Here is an 18,219-nt window from a genome sequence, read left to right on the forward strand (position 1 = left end):
ATTCACACGTTGGAAGCGATGATCATCAGAGAGTTCATGAGGCACCCAAACACCTTCTTTATGGAGTTTCTCATATTCCTTAGATGTTTACGTATTGTTTCATGACAGACATGCAATTTCAGGGCATTTCAAGAGTGTGTTGTTTTGGGTTAGACTCAAAAAGCATCTTCAGAGCATCAATATCAATTCCAACATGTCAGCCCCTCCCATCACAGTTTTTAAAACTAAAGTCACCTGAATTAAATTTGCTGAACCATCGCTGAGATATACAAACGTTCAAAACATTTCTATAAACTCTGATATTATTTGTGGCTACAGAGGCATTGTTTCCCTTCTTGTATTCAAACAGTATTACATGCTGAATGTGTATCTCACTGTGTGCCATCACTATAAGGGATTAGAATATACTAAACTTTACACATTATATAAGATACACTAACATGACATTTAGACCATTCGTTTAACTATTATAGTGGGGGGTAGTGAAAGTGTTTCAAAATGAGATATTAATTTCTTGACAACCTAATATATATATATATAGATATGCAAACAAACCATCATCATCAATTATGTAATTTATTCAACTTCTGTAGTGCATATTGGTGTATAAAATACATTTTAATACTAGAAATAAATGACCTTATAACACCAAGTTTGTTAGTTTTTTTAACTTGATACTCAACATTTCACTTTACAGCTTTCAGGAGCATTCCACTAAAACACAAACTGTAACTAATAGTACAAAGCTTCAAGCAGTAAAATTCTCAGAAAAATGCAAAATAAAGTATTCTAGGAATTCATCTAGTGGGAAAAACTTACTAATCTGTACTTTCTTCTCTCTAAAATTGGAATTAGTAATATTAAATTAGTATTGATTTCTAATCAGTCATTATTCCTAAATAACTTGTGGAATCTTCACTTACAAGCAGTGTTCCCTATAAGCTGCATCACTGCACAACAACCAATCAAATGCTGCACACTTAATTATTCCAACCACGCACCTCCTCAGTAATGGTGAAGAGTCTCAGCATGTTGATGACCTTAATGACCCTGTCAGTCGATAGGCCTAAAGCCCAAATAACCATATGGTAGCATTGCAAAGTGGCCTAATGATTCAATAGGGTTGATGGTCTAAAAACTACCCCCCCCCCAATAAAAAATAAAAATACTGGTAACACATATCTGCACATTGCCTTCATACTGGTGCATGTGAAAAAATTTATTTCGCACACTGATTGAAAAAAAGTAGGGGGAATATTGCCTACAAGCTGTTCCTCAAGATTCTTGGAAACTTTCATGTGACATCAATAGTTACCTCTTCCTGAAACAGGTCCTGCCTATTTCTTAGGGCTTTGAGTTTAGTTTGCTTTTCTTCATGTTCTACAAAGTGAAGCAAGAATAAGATTACACATAAACTTGTTTCATTTTTACTGTGAATCTCTTTTCTTACATGTATCATGCACTTAAGAACTCAGTGAGTAACTCAATGTTTCTAGAAACTTAAAAAAAAGTATTGATGTGGCTTTCTGCTCAATACCACAGCTTATCAGAGACAGATGGGTAACAATGTTGAATGCATAATTTAAAACACTATTTAAAGAATTTATTAGATATAAAACTAAAAGCACACAAGAACATATTTGGTGAAAAACATAGGTTTTTAACAAAAAAGTGAGAAAAACATACTAAGACACCTAATAACAACGCCAGTTAAGAAACAATTATGATCAATTAAAAGCACTCATAATTTGACATTAAACCTTTAAACCAAGTTTGTCTTTTTTATTTCTGAGTCACAGGAATTGAGCATTTATTTTTATCAATATAAACTTTTTCATTTCCTTGCACTGTTCTTTTCACCTATTACTTATTACACTGGTAATATAAGCAGTATTTGTTGATATTCCAAAAGTACTGTTAAAACACCTTCCAAGTTTTGTAATTTAATAAAGTTTGAAAATATTTTATAACCTTTTTGTATATTGGTGTGTAAGCATGTCATGCATTTTCTACTCTCTTACATTAATAGTTTTTCAGAATTTGCCAGTTAATCTGATATGTATAGTTTTCACATATCACATAGTTGAGAAAGTCAAGTTGTTTTTGTCCTAGCTGTTTTTGTTCTTTGTCATTCTTTTGAGGTGACACCTGGTCTGCCCATTATCTATATATATGTAATTATATACACATTTATATATTTTACTAGGAACAGTTTCTAATTCAACTTTATTACTATTTTAACATGCAGATTACATTTGATTTTGTAATAACCTAAAACTAAAAAATATATAAATAATGCAAGTAAAATAAATGGAAATTAGCTTTGAAATTAATAAAACTAACCAATATCTTCTTCAGGTTGAGCAAAATAGTTTATTAAATCTTCTAAGCACATTATCATTTTGTTTTGACTGGCTTCAGTGAACACAGAGCAGTGGTGTTTTGCCTTTAAAGAATCCAAACCCCTGAAAAAAAAAATTACACATGGTTATATAGATAATATACTTCAGCATTAGGAACTTTCTATTATTTATTCTAAATGCATGAACTAGTTTTTAACATATATAAATATATTCTTAATAATGAATTCTTCGAGTAAGTCTTTTGATATTTTTGGAGAGATCAAAAAGCATGTACCACTTTCTTTACATATTGTCTTTAGTAGCATGTGACTTTGCATAAAGTCTCATGACTTAATCACAAATTGATCAAACCACAAAATACAGTAATTTTATAAATTGAATAAAACATTAAAAATTACAAATATTTTTTATATTGTTTACAATAATTGGTAAGTTTTCACCAAACAAACCTACCACCATATGTACATTTACTATGACCCTGTAATGAACACATCCAACAAAAATATATTATAAATGGGTAAAACTCACAGAATTCTTACTGACGTGACTTACACCCTGCAATTAATCTTAAAAAGCTGCTAAATCAAACAGATAAAGAAACCAAATATCAAAAAATTATTTCAAGCAAATGTTTTTTAAATGTTTATACTATTAGTAGGTAAAGAAAAATATTGTTTTTTTTGTTATATTTTAAACAAAATAAAAAAAACCCTACAGAAACAAACTCTAATATAAAACCAAATTCTAGATGTACTCAGATAACTTATTACACAAAAAGCTTGATCACAGAGTTCACTGAACTGCTTATTGCAAGAAATGCCTCTTTTTTTTCTAATTCTATGAACACACAAAAAAAAGAAACAAAAACGTATTTTTACATGATAAACTTATTAAACAAAGCTCCACATTTTCGAATGACTCGAGCAGTTCGAGATTCTTCTTCTTGTGACCGACTAAATTCCAGACCATCATCCATTTTGCCTTCCTCGGACATTATGGCCTATAAAATATCAAAAAGTTATTGACTTTTCATAAAAACTTCTATCTGTAAATCATTAAGTTTGTAAACTGTTTTTTGTCCTAGAAAACTGTTCATAATGCCAGAACAAAAAAGAATCTACTTGGAATATTTTATTCTATGATCTAAAAATCAGATTCCTGGGACCAAATACTCAAAACAGACATTATTTCAAAGATAAAGTAATAATTTCAGTTCAGTATAAAATAGCATGTTATTGAAAAAAACGTATTAATCAATTCTATATTTTTTTTCAGTTTATGCAGAGTTTACTTAGTGAACACAATCCCACGACTGAAATGTAATTTTAATATATGAAATAAACAGATCAATGCTTCCATTTTACAAATACACTACATTTGCTAGTTTAATAAGTCATTATTTAATTTATGAAACAATACCTTAATCCATCTTAGTCACATTTTATTAAATGCTAGTAATGCTAATTTATCCCTTTCTTCATTCTATTAGTTTTAATTTGTATCAGCTGCCATTAGAATTACTTATATATTAGGTCGTCAAGAAATTAATTTTGCTTTTTTTTAGATGAAACAACTACTTATATTTTAAAACAAAACATTTATTAAACGAAATAGTCTCCAATCTTATCGATGATGCTTTTCCATTTTACAATCAGGTTGTTAATACCCTGATTAAAGAAGGTCACTGGCTTTGAAGCAAAAAACATGTCGATGTTCTCTTTAACACCTTCCACATTTGCATACGTTTCCCCATTAAAATGGTGTTGCAACGAACGAAAAAGATGGTAATCTGATGATGCCATATCTGGAAAATATGGTGGGTGGGGGGGGGGAACTTCCCAAACCAGCTCCATGATCTTGTGTTGCGTCAAACGTGCCACACATGAACGTGCATTGTCGTGAAGAAGAAGAACGTTTTTCCGATTGAGGAGTGAAGGGCGTTTCTTATGAAGGGGTTGATTTAAACGTTTCAGTTGTGACTATAGATCTTTGCATTGATAGTTCGCTGTGGATTGAAGAGTTCAAAATGAATTACTCCTTTGATGTCCCACCAAATGCGCAGCATCACTTTCTGCAGATTTCTACAAGTTTTTGGGTCAGAAGTGGTTTTTGTCTAGGACTGAGCCATTGTTTTGGCGTTTAATATTCGCATAAAGAATCCATTTTTCATCACCGGTGACAATCTGTCCAAAAATGGTTCATGCGCATTACGCGCCAGAAGAGACGAAGCAACGTTCAGGACCATTTCACGAGTTTGTTGCCTCAACCAGCGTCCAGCGTCTAAGAGCATCACTATCAATTCTAACATGTCGGCCCCTGTCACCACAGTTTTTAAGGCTAAAGTCATCTGAACGAAATTTGCTGAACCATCGTTGACACTTACGACGTTCAAAACATTTCCATAAACTTCTTTGATATTCTTTGTGGCTACAGACACATTGTTTTCCTTCTTGTATTCAAACAGCATTACATGCCAAATGTGTGTCTCGTCATGTGCCGTCACTATAAGGGGTTAGAGTATACTAAACTTTACATATTATATAGGCTACACTAACGTGATGTTTAGGCAGTTCATTTAACTATTATACGTGACGTACGTTTTTGGGGGGTGGTTAATGAAAGTGTTCCAAAATGCGACATTAATTGCTTGAGGACTTAATATAAATATATATTCTCAAATTAAATGATACTAATAAAAATAGAATAAAATGTAGTCACTTTTTATATCACACACACTTTTTACATGCTCAAAAGCCTTTCAAGATACAACATTAGGTTAATATTTAAAGTTAACCTATGAATGAATTTCATTTTCTTAAACATTAATGGAAGAATAAGATACACAGCTACTGGATAAACTGACAGAGTTAAAGAGTATTTACAAATTATATTTGATGAATGGAGAGTTGTTACAGAACATTCATAAAGTAGTATTATGTAATGTACAATATACAAACCTGTTTTTCTTCAACTTTACCAACTCCTCTTTTCTTTGTTTCATAAGTCTGTAAGTAGATACAAAGGATTTATCTTATTTTCACTACTAGTGTTATGAAACTTTCATAAAATAAATACACACACACATACATACATAAAAACTATACTGTAAAAACTTACATAAACTTATATAATGTCAATATTTTATTTGAGAAGACATATTTTAAAAAAGTTATATTACAAGAAACACTTATGTGAATATTTACTGATGTTTTCTTTGCATAATTTATGGAGCGACAATAGATCTCAGAAAACATACTTTTTAATATATTTTAGTCATACAGTCTATGTTAGATTAATTTCTTGGAATATCATAACTCATCTATAACTCTCAATTAGGCTGAACCAAACCAATTTTATGTACTATCTATTTTAAACTTAAATACACACAACCAAACATCGCAGGCATCATTAAATTTTTTATATCTATTTGTAGACAAAACATTAAAGACAAATAGAATAGAATATATTAAGTTACTGTATTACATCACAATACAACTTTAATCATGTTACAGAAATAAACTATAATTCAAGAACAAAAAGTAATACGCCTTAATTTATATATAAATACATTTAACTGCATAAATAAACAGTAAATAGTTATTTATAGATGAAGAAACATAAATCTTGGAAACAGACTTACAAAAAAGTATAATGTTAAAAAATATGTCTCACCATACTACATGTGACTATTTATAATTCTGATGTTGTAACAACTTTTGAATAACCTGAAACTATAATATGTTTCAAAGGCAAAAATTATTAAAAGATGAATCTCATAATAGCCAATAGCTTGTATTAAAAATTATACAAAAACTGCAGAAATCAGTGATATTATTTATGTCTTTGACATCACACTTCTGACTTGAGACACGTTTTGGAAGCTAACCTTGTACGAGAGCCAGAGGCCTGTATCTAAATGCTGTATGAAGACTGTTGTATCACCATATTTTATCAGTGGTGACCCTATACATTCCTCTTCTTTCTCATCAATAACGATCTTCTTATCATCCTACACAACATACAAAAGAAAATTTCTTTGCAATTACTACAGTTCTTATTATGACATTCAATCTATAACAATAATACAGTTTTTAATATGACATTGAATCTGTAACAAATACTTAAATCAGTGAATGAAAATAATTTTAAGATGCTTTTTCTAACACATTACCTTCCACAGTATCTCTTCCTGCATCTAATTATTTTTAATTACAGCATACAATACTTAATATCAAACATTTCTTGTTTGTTTGTATTTTAAGTTTTACCTTGATTAATTCTACACTAAAATCATGATTTTAGGCTATGTGCCCTATTATATATTCTACAGATTGTAGTTTACTTTGGTCTGCCTTAAGCAGAAAGCAGTTGCTGCAACAGAGGCTTCCTCCCAAGATACCAGACACACTTCTCGGTTTTCTTTAAATGCTAAATACCGTCCTGTAGTGATATGATGAATCCTCAGAGCATAGCCCCAGTTTATGAACCCTCCAGACCACCTAAAAAAATTAAATATGTAAATAGTAACTCTAACGAACTGAAAATTTCAACATTATAATGTCAGTAATAAAATACATTATTTTTATTGAATATACTAACATATCATTGTACAGATAAATGTAATTATGAAGTTTCAAATATTATAACCTCTTCAGTATGTTGTACTTGCCCTTTCACTAAAATTAAAGTCAAAAGAGCCATATTCTTATGTCTTCATTGGAATTCATAAATCTAGAGAGTAATGAATAAATTTCCTCCTTACAGAATTTTTAACCTTAATATAATACCTTTAAACATGATAGAGTTATTAATTGAAGGAATAGATTTTAAAAAAAACTTTAAACATACAATTTTAAATTCAGTCTAGCTAAGACAGTACAATCATCTTACAAAAACTCAAGTTTATCCTGATTTGAAAATAATCTGTCTAAAAAAACAAAAAACTATTTATTACGGACATAAAATACAAAATGTATTTATTACATTTTGTAATGTTCTTGGAGAACAGCTGTTTACTTAAAGCTGTAGCAACCTAGTAAATACAACATTGGTCTTAAAATATTAGCAAGAGCCAGTCACAGAAAATTGCTTTTCATATATTTCAGGTTGCTACAAATTTACAACCACACAAATAATATAGATAAAGAAACTGTACTGCTATGTCCATTATCATGTTACTCAGAATGAAAATGCCACTTGTAATTAGTAAAGCACAAATGTAATATAACTAGGTGTAAAGTTATCAGCTTGGTTATCCTAGTAAAGGAAGCATTGATCTTGAGAAACTAGTTTGAACTATGTATCTGGAATGAACCAAACATTTATGTCATAAATTAAAATAATGTTTACCTGCAGTTACATAACAAAAATAATTAGTGTAATGTAAACCAGAAACAGAGCAGTGTTGAAACTGTTAAATGAAACATTTATTAAGTTATAAATTATAAACGGTTATAATATCAACTGGAAAACTCTAGTTATGATATTAAACTGAAAGAGTTTAGTAGTAGTAATAATACATAGTTAAAACATAATAACTTTAAATTAAGAAAGCTGAAAAGAAGCAGTAAAGTATGTGTTAGTCTATTTAACTTCTAGTTTTACACATTAGTTCCAGCGATCACAGTATGCTACATATATCTTGGAATTACTTCAACTGTTTCCCTGATACAATCATGGATATTGGCAAGTGTAGCTGAACATGGGGTGTTAAGCACAGACTTGATGTATCCTCATAGCCACTAGTACTGTGGCACTAAGTGTACACTGTAATCATGTCATCCAGAGAAATGGTCCTATACAGTCCATATAGTGAATCAATAGGACATTGTTAAGGACCTAATACACACAAAACAAGCTTGTGACCCATCTTGCTAAAAGAAATACATGCCAATAACAACATCCAAGTACAGGAAGAAAGAGTTCTCCATCATATTTAAAGTGCAAGTTCATTATTGTTTCCTCTTATAAAAAGGATAGTAAATCTTTTGCTGCCAAACAGCTTACCAAAAATCTGTTTTCCCACACTTCTAAGTATAATGTGGTTTCTCCTCTCCTCAAATTTTACAGTTATATCTGTTGACTGTTCTGCATGAATGGAATCTTGCTTCAATAGACATCATAATAAAATTGAGGACAGTATGACCAATCATGAAACAAAATATTCATTGTCAGTGTAACCTCATAGTTCTCTTTGAGCAGCTACATTACCACATAAACTTTGTAAGTGAAAGTTCTGGAATGTTTTTAAAATTTTAAAAACAGTAGTCTCTGGTATTTTAAGCAACAGAAGCCCTCCTCACTGAATTTCTTAGCCTACAATGAAAGGTCCTAGTTACTGTATCACATTATTTACACTTACACTGGATCATCCAGTGCTTCTCTTAGGATGCACAAATCGTGTGGCTTTGAACTGTTTATGTCATTGCTCATTTGTATTGATAGAAATTGTTCAAATTGGTGTTAACATGAGAACAACAAACTAGAAATCTGCACACCACAGAACAGTCTGTGTTTTTCCTGAATAATCACCAATTTGGTATTGTCAGTTGACAAGATAAATACAGCTTCTTGGTCTAGAGCATGTCTTTATCCATCTATTTATCAGAAATACTACATTTTAACATGTGTACAATTATTTGAAGATACCATGTACTGTGGTACAGTATTTGCTCTCAAAAAGTTTAATCTTTTAATCCAATAATTTGGACCAAAAACATAATAAATAATCTATAGAATATAATACTTTTATTTTCTAATATTTATAGCTTTCTCAAAAACCTTCACTTTTTATTATTTTATTTTCTATGCATTTTCATAATATTGCCTTTTAAACATTACCTATGTATATTTCATTTATACTAAAACAAGGAATTAAAGCCTACTTTGTTCGGACCAATTCCAACCTCCACAAAGACCTTGCCTGGCTAAGAACTGCACCTCCTTCATATACAACCATACTGTAAACACAGTATACCAAGTTAACCCAAAAAATGAAAAAACATTCAGTTTATATAAAAATAAATATATACAGAGACATATGCTCAGAACTAAAAAGAAGACTGTTTGATTATAAAATAGGTACTAGCAAACAAGTTCTAAGAATAATAAGATTCACAAATGTTGGGCATGTTAAGTTTCTACAGTGAGCATTCAGATAGAATGCAGTACGTACCATTGTTTCAGCATATTTTCAGCACAAAAAACATATATTAATCACCATTTATGTTTAATACATGAAAAAAGGATTCAAGATTATAGTCTAATTATTTAAATGCCAGCCAATATAGTAAAAATAAATATCAATTGATAAGATATGGAGGAGTAAGAGTTAACGTTGCTCTGAACTAAGAAACTATATATAAGTACAAGGAAAATTAATTGTTACCAGAATAATTTAGTAATCATTCTTATACACTGATTCTAATGTGCAACATCTTGGTAGTAGGGTTAAGATAAAGACAAGTATAATTTTATTGGAATTACAAAACTTAATAATTTCTAATTATTTATTGATGAAAAATTAATATGGCTACAGTAAAGGAGCGTTTTGTTTTCATTTTTTTACAAACTTACTTCTGTCCTGGAACTTCTGACCAAGTAGGAGGAATGGTAAGGCATTCATCTCCTCCATGAAAAAACCTGAGAACTTCACCTCCAAACACATAACCTGTCAAATTCATACAATATGTATTTAATAAATATTCATTTTATGTTTATGCAGATGCAAAAATAAAAATACAGTACATTTTTCAAAATCAACAATTTATACTCTGGAAAGTTGTGACAGAAAACTAATTAATTCTGATAATTAAACAAGGTGATGTTATAAAAGCTGAATACTTCTACAAGTTCTACAGACCTCATAATTTATATTATATGCTCTTCCTCTACACAAAGCTTATTTCACTTATTAGTTAGTTAGACCCTTACACAAGGTAGTTCTAAAATAATATAAACACTGCTTACACAAATCAATAATTCCTCTATAACACAAAATAAAACTACACCAATTAGAAAATCGCTTAGTTTCACAGCCGAAAAAACGGGGTTATATTGCAAGAAAATTATTTAATACAGCAGAAAGCTACATCATTTAGAAAATAATTTATTCCTAAGCCCTATAGGCTATACCTCAATATTAACAAACACGGCTGCAACAAGCAGAAAGTTATTTTAGTTTTACAACACTCGTTTGAAGGGCACCAAATATAAAATCAATTAGAAATCTACTGACTCCTACAGTACAGGTTAAAAGAAAAAACAAGGCTAACATTAATCTAATGTTACGCTAATTAGAAATTATCCGTTACTCGGCCATGCAGTAACACTACTAGTACTAGTAGGTCTAACTTATTAAAAACTATTAATAGTAATATTCACACACCAGAGCTATATCATTACCAATTAGTGAATTACAAATGTGTTTACCCTACAATAGTACAGGTCTAACATACCGGCCTACAAGAAAGTATTCACTCCATTAGCCTAGGAAACAGGCCTACACCAAACAAATAGGGCCTAGGTTTCTTTTACAGTTCACATAACATTGCGAAATTTTGCCCGACCTAGTTAGCCATATTGTTCAGTTCCTACTTGAAAGTTGAATTTATTTTTAGTCAGAACAATCCAGTGACGATGTTCAAAATTGGATATACCGATGGCATTTTTTTATTCACAATTTGACCACGTTTTTAACTCTCAAATTATTAACCGTGATATTTTTTATATGTATCTTAATTCTAACTTTATAAATTTAATTTATTTTTGTTTATTACAATAGACGTTTTAAATTACGCCCCCAACGAAATATAAAATATAGGCCTACACATAAACTCGAGGGAAAGGATAAATTACAAAATAACTTATTTCTTCTGCTTCTTTACCTTGTCTGTAAATTTTGATCACATGACGCTTAGCCATGAAACATTTAAAATTAAAGTTATTAAACATTCCTTGAACCTTGCGTCACGAGATCTACTTACCAACGTTTTTAGCCTTACTTGCCCCAGTCCCGAATGGTGCTACTGACCAATGAGTTAGGTGAAAACTTGCATTTACTATGGTTTTTTCTTCTTCCCTTGTTGTATGCTGTAAATATTTAGAAACATTTTAATGTAAAAAAGAAAAAGTGTTTATATAAATATTTACTTACAGAGTAAATAACAATGTTTCACAATTGTTTATAAACGGACAATTAAAGATATGTATTTTTTATATTTTTTTGATAACACTAAACCTTTTCGATGCATACTTTAAGCATATTTAAAATAGGCATACTATTATACATGTTTATCATTACGTTTTTAAGTTACATACGGGGTACATACACATATACATAAACACAAATACACATTCAAATATACATTAATTTTTATTTTCCTTTACTCAGAAAACGACAAACATACTGCACAAAGTTATTCACAAACGTTTCAGTTTCACTTTCGTGGGTTAATTCATTAAACTAATAAATGCTAAATGATTTACATATTGGAATATTCTAATATAGGATAATAATATGTAGTGTCCCATGTTGCACACAATATTGAGATGTTACATCAAGAATTCTTAAAGCCTTTAAATTAAACAAATTTTACTCTCTATAATATGCTTGGCTAACTTCTGTAAACAAGTACAGTAAATGTAGCTTTTAAATCAAGTGACATAGTAATCATGTGTTGTAATAAACAGTGCCTTCACTTTAAGCTTCATAAAAATAAGCAAACAAACAAAATAATACCGTTCGGAAAGAAATTTAATTAACTGGCACATAAATTATATAAACACATAGATACGTGTGAAGTTTTGCCTCCCCCAGGGGCTCAGCAGTAAGTCTGAGTGCTATATATCTGTAAAATTCGGGCTTCGATGTTAGCAGTGGGTACAGCACAGATAACCCATTGAGTACCTGTATGTTCGACAACACACAAATAACATTTGTGAAGTTTAAAGATCAAACAGTCTGGAGAAGGCTTCAGTCTTCTTGCATCTTGAACTTTCTTTAAATTCTAAGATAACATATCTCAGTAATAAGTGTTCTAGACATTTGACAGTTCAGAGTTAACTTGAGTTAAAGAGTGAACACTATATACCAATAGTATTAAAACATAATACGTATGTTAGAACGACAGAAAAGAAATTAAAAGTTTTTGTAACACATTATAGAAAAAAAAAGAACGACCCAGGACAAAATTTATTTGAAAAACTTAAGAATATAGTTTAAAAATTACGAGAAACTTGTTTCTGTACACTTCACCCATCCATTGTGGCTACGGCAACTGTATAAATAATGTACATTGTTTGTAGTTAAACACGCGCAGCACTTACCAGGTAACGTTCAGTAGCAACACTGACCAATATCAGATCGTCCCCCACTCTTACTTTTTCACCTTCTGATCGCTGTTTTGAAGCCGGATGGATTGTCCACCAACATGCCTCACCTAAGAAAGGGATAGTTGCTCTCAGATATATCAAATTTTATAAAGATCATTGCATCTCAAGTTAGAAAGGATACTTGCATAAATCTGCTTTAATTTTGACCAACAATGTACTAACCATTTCATATAAAACGATAGCATAAATGCTTAAAGGTACTGAAATTATATTCGTATCTTCAGGCGCACGTTCTTAAGTTTTATTGAAGTATGTTGATGGTTCTTGAAATCAATTTACATGCTTACAAGACCACGTTGTTACGATATGAGTGGATTTTCAAACATCGATCAATAAATCCACAGAGTGGAAATATCTTGTTAATCGACAAATACCGGAAGGCTAATTAAGCCCCCTATACACATTGCTGCCACAGTGAGTGTGCCCGACGAATTGTTCATGGTGAAAAGGAAGTACCTCATAAACCACAAAGCGTCTTACTGTTCTCACCTATATAATAGGCAGCCATCACGTCATTCTGCAATAATTATTCTCAAATCTTTTATTTCATATACAATTGATTTAATTGACAATGAAGTAAGAAGATCATTAACACTGGGAAGAGAGAGGGGGCAACAGAACAATTAGAACTTTCTCTATGTCATATTTATGAGCGTGGAGTTAGAATTAAGCTATAATAAGACAATAACTACCATGGCCCAATAATTACAAATTCAATGCAACTCCTTTTTTTCAATTATCAATACCGTTATCTTATTTGTTCATTGTACGTAGAAATACTGAAGGGTGACCAATTTATTGATTATTTGGTAAAGATATTTCGCAGCAGATTTTAAATTTATGAAATCAGTAAAAATGGTTTAACAATTTAATCCAATACTCTATTCACAATTTAGACTAGAACGTGAAATATATACTCTGGAGACTCATACTTATCTTATACGCATATTGTTACGTCTCTGTTCGTTTTGTTAATTTTACGTAGAAATTCTTTCCCAGAAAAACTTCAGCGATACAAGTCCTTTCTTAAATAAAACTAGTTTATTCTTTCTCAATACAACTTTGCAATACACTTAATTTCCACAATCAGTTTAACTTAAACATACGCTATAATTAACAACGAACGATTCACGCACTTTACTTACTACCGCGCTTGACTCAGTTGTCCGTCTATATCTTCAATCTCTCTGTCTGCTATATAATTATCGCCGTCACTTTATCTGCCGGCTTATATACTAAAATAGAGGGCGCCTAGCAAATACTGGATTATTCGCGATGTTCCCAGATCCTTCTAGAAATTCATCACGTGTTACCAGCGTCACGTGACTTCCACTGTCGTAACAATATTCTATTGTTAAATTATTTGTCATACACACACGTGTTTTCATACAATGCTTATAAGCACGCACATGTGCGCATTGTTTCATGATCTTTTAAAAATATTCATTGTACAAGCTTTGTTCAGTAATATATACTTGATTATTATTGACTTTAGTTCGTGTCTCTTTTACTTTTTCCCTCACTGAGCTAAATGGTAGACATATGGATAGTATTTTTACGCTATTATGTTCCATACTATAATTTTACATACGCATGCATATATATGTGTTATTTATTATTAGAATATAGTTTGTTCTATTGGAAGACAATAAAGATCAAATGGCTGAAGTGTTGATTATATCTTTCTACTAAACTTATTACAGTCTTTACTGGGAGACGATAAAGATCGTATGGCTGGAATATTGACCAATTTTTTGTCCGGTCTATGAAGCAATTTTAACGATTTTGTTGTTTTCTATTTATAGCTATAACAATAAAAACTTTCTCAGACTAAAATTGATTCAAATTTTGCAATACTAGATTAGCATTTCAACTTATTAGTGAACAAGTGTGATTTTGAACCCGTAAACAATATTTTTTTCTAAAACTATAAGAATGTATTAGATACTCTGGCTATCAAAGCTGCTTGAAAATTTTATTGAATATTCTAGAAGCCCGTTATTCTCAGACACTCATAATTGTCACTAAATAATGAACAGCATTATCTCTTCACGTCTAGTCTTGCAAAAGCTTACTTTTGTAAATAATGTTTGGTTAACTAGTCTCAGGAGGTTTGAACTGTCTAACTCCCTAATTCACTCTTTGTATATATATAGATATAAAGATGTGTACTTTGGCCTACACGGTATACGTTTTCAATAGCTTATCTTAAACGTCCTGAAAACTTATTATACTTTCGCATGGTAGAATTAGATTGATACGTAGTCTTAATCGTTACCATAGCAACGAGCTCTTTCTGGTTAGTAGTGTCAGTCTCAATAAAAACAAAGGTGCGTAACTGCATAGCAGGTATGAACATGTAATGCTGATATAAAGACGGAGTAAATCCATAGAACAAGCTATGTTAGTTTGTTCTCTTACGTAATGCGTTAATTGATACCAGTGCTAGTACTGATTCGTCTGCATTCTTTAAAGATACGTTATTAATCCATCAGATGTGTATGGAAGCTAATGTCCGTATTTCGAAAGCTGTGTCGATTTTAATTATACAGTTCAAGCAATCACTCAGGATCGATATTTACTATTCTCTTCAGTGTTAAATTCAGGGGTGTACAAAGGGGAATTCCCCCTGTGCAACCCCCCCGAAGTACAATATTTTCTATTTTGTTGATTTTGAATGTAATCCCCCTTCCTCCACCTTCACATCCCCCGATTCTCTTCTTTCCAGAAAAGTGAGAGTAGACTTTCGCATTATTTAGCTACATGCTAGAAAAAAAAAAAAGCGACAAAGATGTATACGTTATATTTTCGCTTTTAAAAAATAAATGTCCTTTTTTATTATTATTTTAACGCAAAAGCTTCCTCAGTTCCCAAGATCACTAATATACGGAAACTGACGATACTGCTAGCGCCAATAACAACTTGCATATTTATTTCCCAACGTTAAGCATGGCCTGGTGGTTAAATGCAATATATATCAAACGTTTTTGGAAGCTTTGGCCAGCTTTATCAGTACCCATTGTCAAAAATAGGTGTACTGTTTTATACATTAAAACATACTCGGCGACAAACACGTTAGAATCTAAATTTTCAAAATAACTACCAGTCATGTTACAACAACAATGCTAAGTTAATTGTAAAACGTATTATGAAATGTGTTAAATGATGCTTAATTAATCAAAAGTTTAATAGATTTATACTAATCAATGGGCATATAAAGCTAAAAATCGGGTTTAAATATTCGCAGTGGGCAGAGCACAGATAGCCCATTGTGTAGCTTTGTGCTTTACGACAAACAAACAAAACAAATCACAAAATATATCAGTTACCTTGAGAATGTTCCTGTAGACCAACATCAAAGGCTAGTTTGTCATTAGAGGAGCTTGTAGATAAACAAGCCAGATACTGTAACACAACAAAATTAATATCAATTTTTACTAATGCGATTCTCTTGAAATTACTTATTCTGCTCTAAATTAAGTATTTATATTCACAAATAAGCAATTTTTACCTTTTATTGAATCAAAATAGATAAAATAATAGGAAGAGCTACAATAAATAGATAAGTCTCGTAACTTTTAGATAAGTGGGAGATGTATGAGAAATCCGACGATGTAAGTAAGAGAATATTAATTCAAATTATCGGCTAGCTCATTAAGTAACATTAATAGGCTTGGAGTATTTGAAATTTTTTTTAATCTAAAATATTTTGTTCGTTTTAGTTTAGTGTTCGATGTAAGGAGAAAATTTGACTAAAACTTGGAGTGGGTAACAATTATTAACTCAAAAAAGCCTTAAAAAAGGAATGACAAGCTTAAAATAATTTTTAAAAGTGCATGAAAGATAAAATGGTAATTACTCATGCGAAACAAAAAATCAATTTTCGTTTGAAGGCTTGGCATACTTGTTGCTTTAAATAGCTTTCTCTTTCTTTTGTTCTTTCTTGACCCAAGTCCATTTTTAAATGATTGTTTCTCTTTGAATTTTTAAATATGTTGCTATGGATGTTGAAATATTTCAATAGAAACCGGTTTTCGATACCCGTGGTGGGCAGAGTACAGATAGCCCATTGTGTAGTTTTGTGCTTAACAAACAAAAGTTTGTTTATAAATATAGAATAACAAAACAACAAGATGAGAAAAAAATATAATAAAAAATATAATTTGAACACCCACCATGTTACTATTTTTATGCTTTAAGAGTACAGCATGTCCGTACAGCAAAGTTCTGTGTCCCGACTGAGTTCCTTTGCCCTCCAAAAAAAAAGAAGAAAAATTAAATACATTCAAACATGTAGTCACCTAAATAGTTAGCGAATTAAGTAAAGTATTATAATGAACAAACTGATCATTAGTAAACCTCTATGTACTTAAACGTTGATTAAGTTTGGGAAAATTGCAAATATCACAAAGAAAGTTTCTAGCTTAATAACGTTTCAGTTTATTGACTTTTATAATTCAAATCTGCCTAACCCCTTTTTAATTCACAGTACCGTTGCTAACAAAATGCTTCATGAATAATTATGAACTTTAATTAATGACATAGCATGATTATCTCAACCGCATAAGAGCACACTTATTATTTTGATTCACCTTACCAATATTATTTACCACGGCAAGATACTGTTTGATATACAAAATAAATTTTAACCGATATCGTATTACATACGAAGATATAACAAAATTGAGCGGTAAATTTAGTAAATCGAAATGTCTTGAAAACCTGATTATGACTCTTTAATTTTTTTGTTATAATTTAATACAATTTGCTTATAGGATTATATTTAATCAATATTTTTAACATTAATAATCATTTTGTTGAAAGACGAACTCAGTCCTGCCAACATAATTAATGATATAAACGGCTAATATTTTCTTTTATTGTGTCACTCCTAATTTGAGACTGAGTGATGAAACTGAATCAAACTTCTAATACGTAGAACACTAAATAGTAATAAAAAATTTGGCATCGTAGGACCTACTGAAAAATATTCCACTCAATAAGAGGATATAAACAGTTTTATTACCTGGTCGGAAGATGATGCCGTCACCATTTCTTGTAGAGCACGTACTGACAAGGCTTGTTCGATCACAAACACACATGATGACATTTCAGGTGGGAAATTCTGTTGTTGGTTTTTGAAAAGAAAAAAACCTCTTTAAAATATAATCACAACTACTTGATACAAATTTTATTTCGTACTGAGTAGTGTGTTATACATTGAAACAAACTCTAAAATTTAATTTTATTACTGAAATAATCTAAGTACCACTTTGTTAAGTCTAATTCTGAAGTTCATTACTTATTCTATGTTTATAAATTAAAAATGAATAAACCTAAGAGACTATTAATTATGTGTGTGTGTGTGTGTGTTGTACATATTAAAATGTTGAATCCAGAATAGTTTGTTTGTTTGTTTTTAAATTTCGCGCAAAGCTACGTGAGGGCTATCTGCGCTAGCCGT

The 18,219-nt window shown here is 30.8% G+C and overlaps 1 protein-coding gene across 1 annotated transcript in view; it reads right to left on the reverse strand.

The window, feature by feature from the left end:
• LOC106460719 (ryanodine receptor-like) overlaps positions 1 to 17,884 on the reverse strand; it is a 210,205-nt gene extending 192,321 nt beyond the window's left edge. The window contains exons 1-13 of the mRNA XM_022387498.1: positions 17,782 to 17,884; positions 16,931 to 17,008; positions 16,085 to 16,160; positions 12,690 to 12,802; positions 11,348 to 11,453; positions 9,939 to 10,032; positions 9,248 to 9,322; positions 6,706 to 6,862; positions 6,250 to 6,372; positions 5,321 to 5,368; positions 3,242 to 3,363; positions 2,344 to 2,465; positions 1,316 to 1,380 (exon numbers count right to left, since the gene is read on the reverse strand). Of these exons, the coding sequence (XP_022243206.1) occupies positions 1,316 to 1,380; positions 2,344 to 2,465; positions 3,242 to 3,363; positions 5,321 to 5,368; positions 6,250 to 6,372; positions 6,706 to 6,862; positions 9,248 to 9,322; positions 9,939 to 10,032; positions 11,348 to 11,453; positions 12,690 to 12,802; positions 16,085 to 16,160; positions 16,931 to 17,008; positions 17,782 to 17,865 (1,263 nt within the window). The 5' untranslated portion in view covers positions 17,866 to 17,884. The remainder of the gene's footprint in view (positions 1 to 1,315; positions 1,381 to 2,343; positions 2,466 to 3,241; positions 3,364 to 5,320; positions 5,369 to 6,249; positions 6,373 to 6,705; positions 6,863 to 9,247; positions 9,323 to 9,938; positions 10,033 to 11,347; positions 11,454 to 12,689; positions 12,803 to 16,084; positions 16,161 to 16,930; positions 17,009 to 17,781) is intronic.
• Between the last annotated feature and the right edge of the window lie 335 nt (positions 17,885 to 18,219).

The sequence above is a fragment of the Limulus polyphemus genome, unplaced genomic scaffold (genome assembly GCF_000517525.1).
Source record: "Limulus polyphemus unplaced genomic scaffold, Limulus_polyphemus-2.1.2 Scaffold822, whole genome shotgun sequence".
Classification (NCBI taxonomy): domain Eukaryota; kingdom Metazoa; phylum Arthropoda; class Merostomata; order Xiphosura; family Limulidae; genus Limulus; species Limulus polyphemus.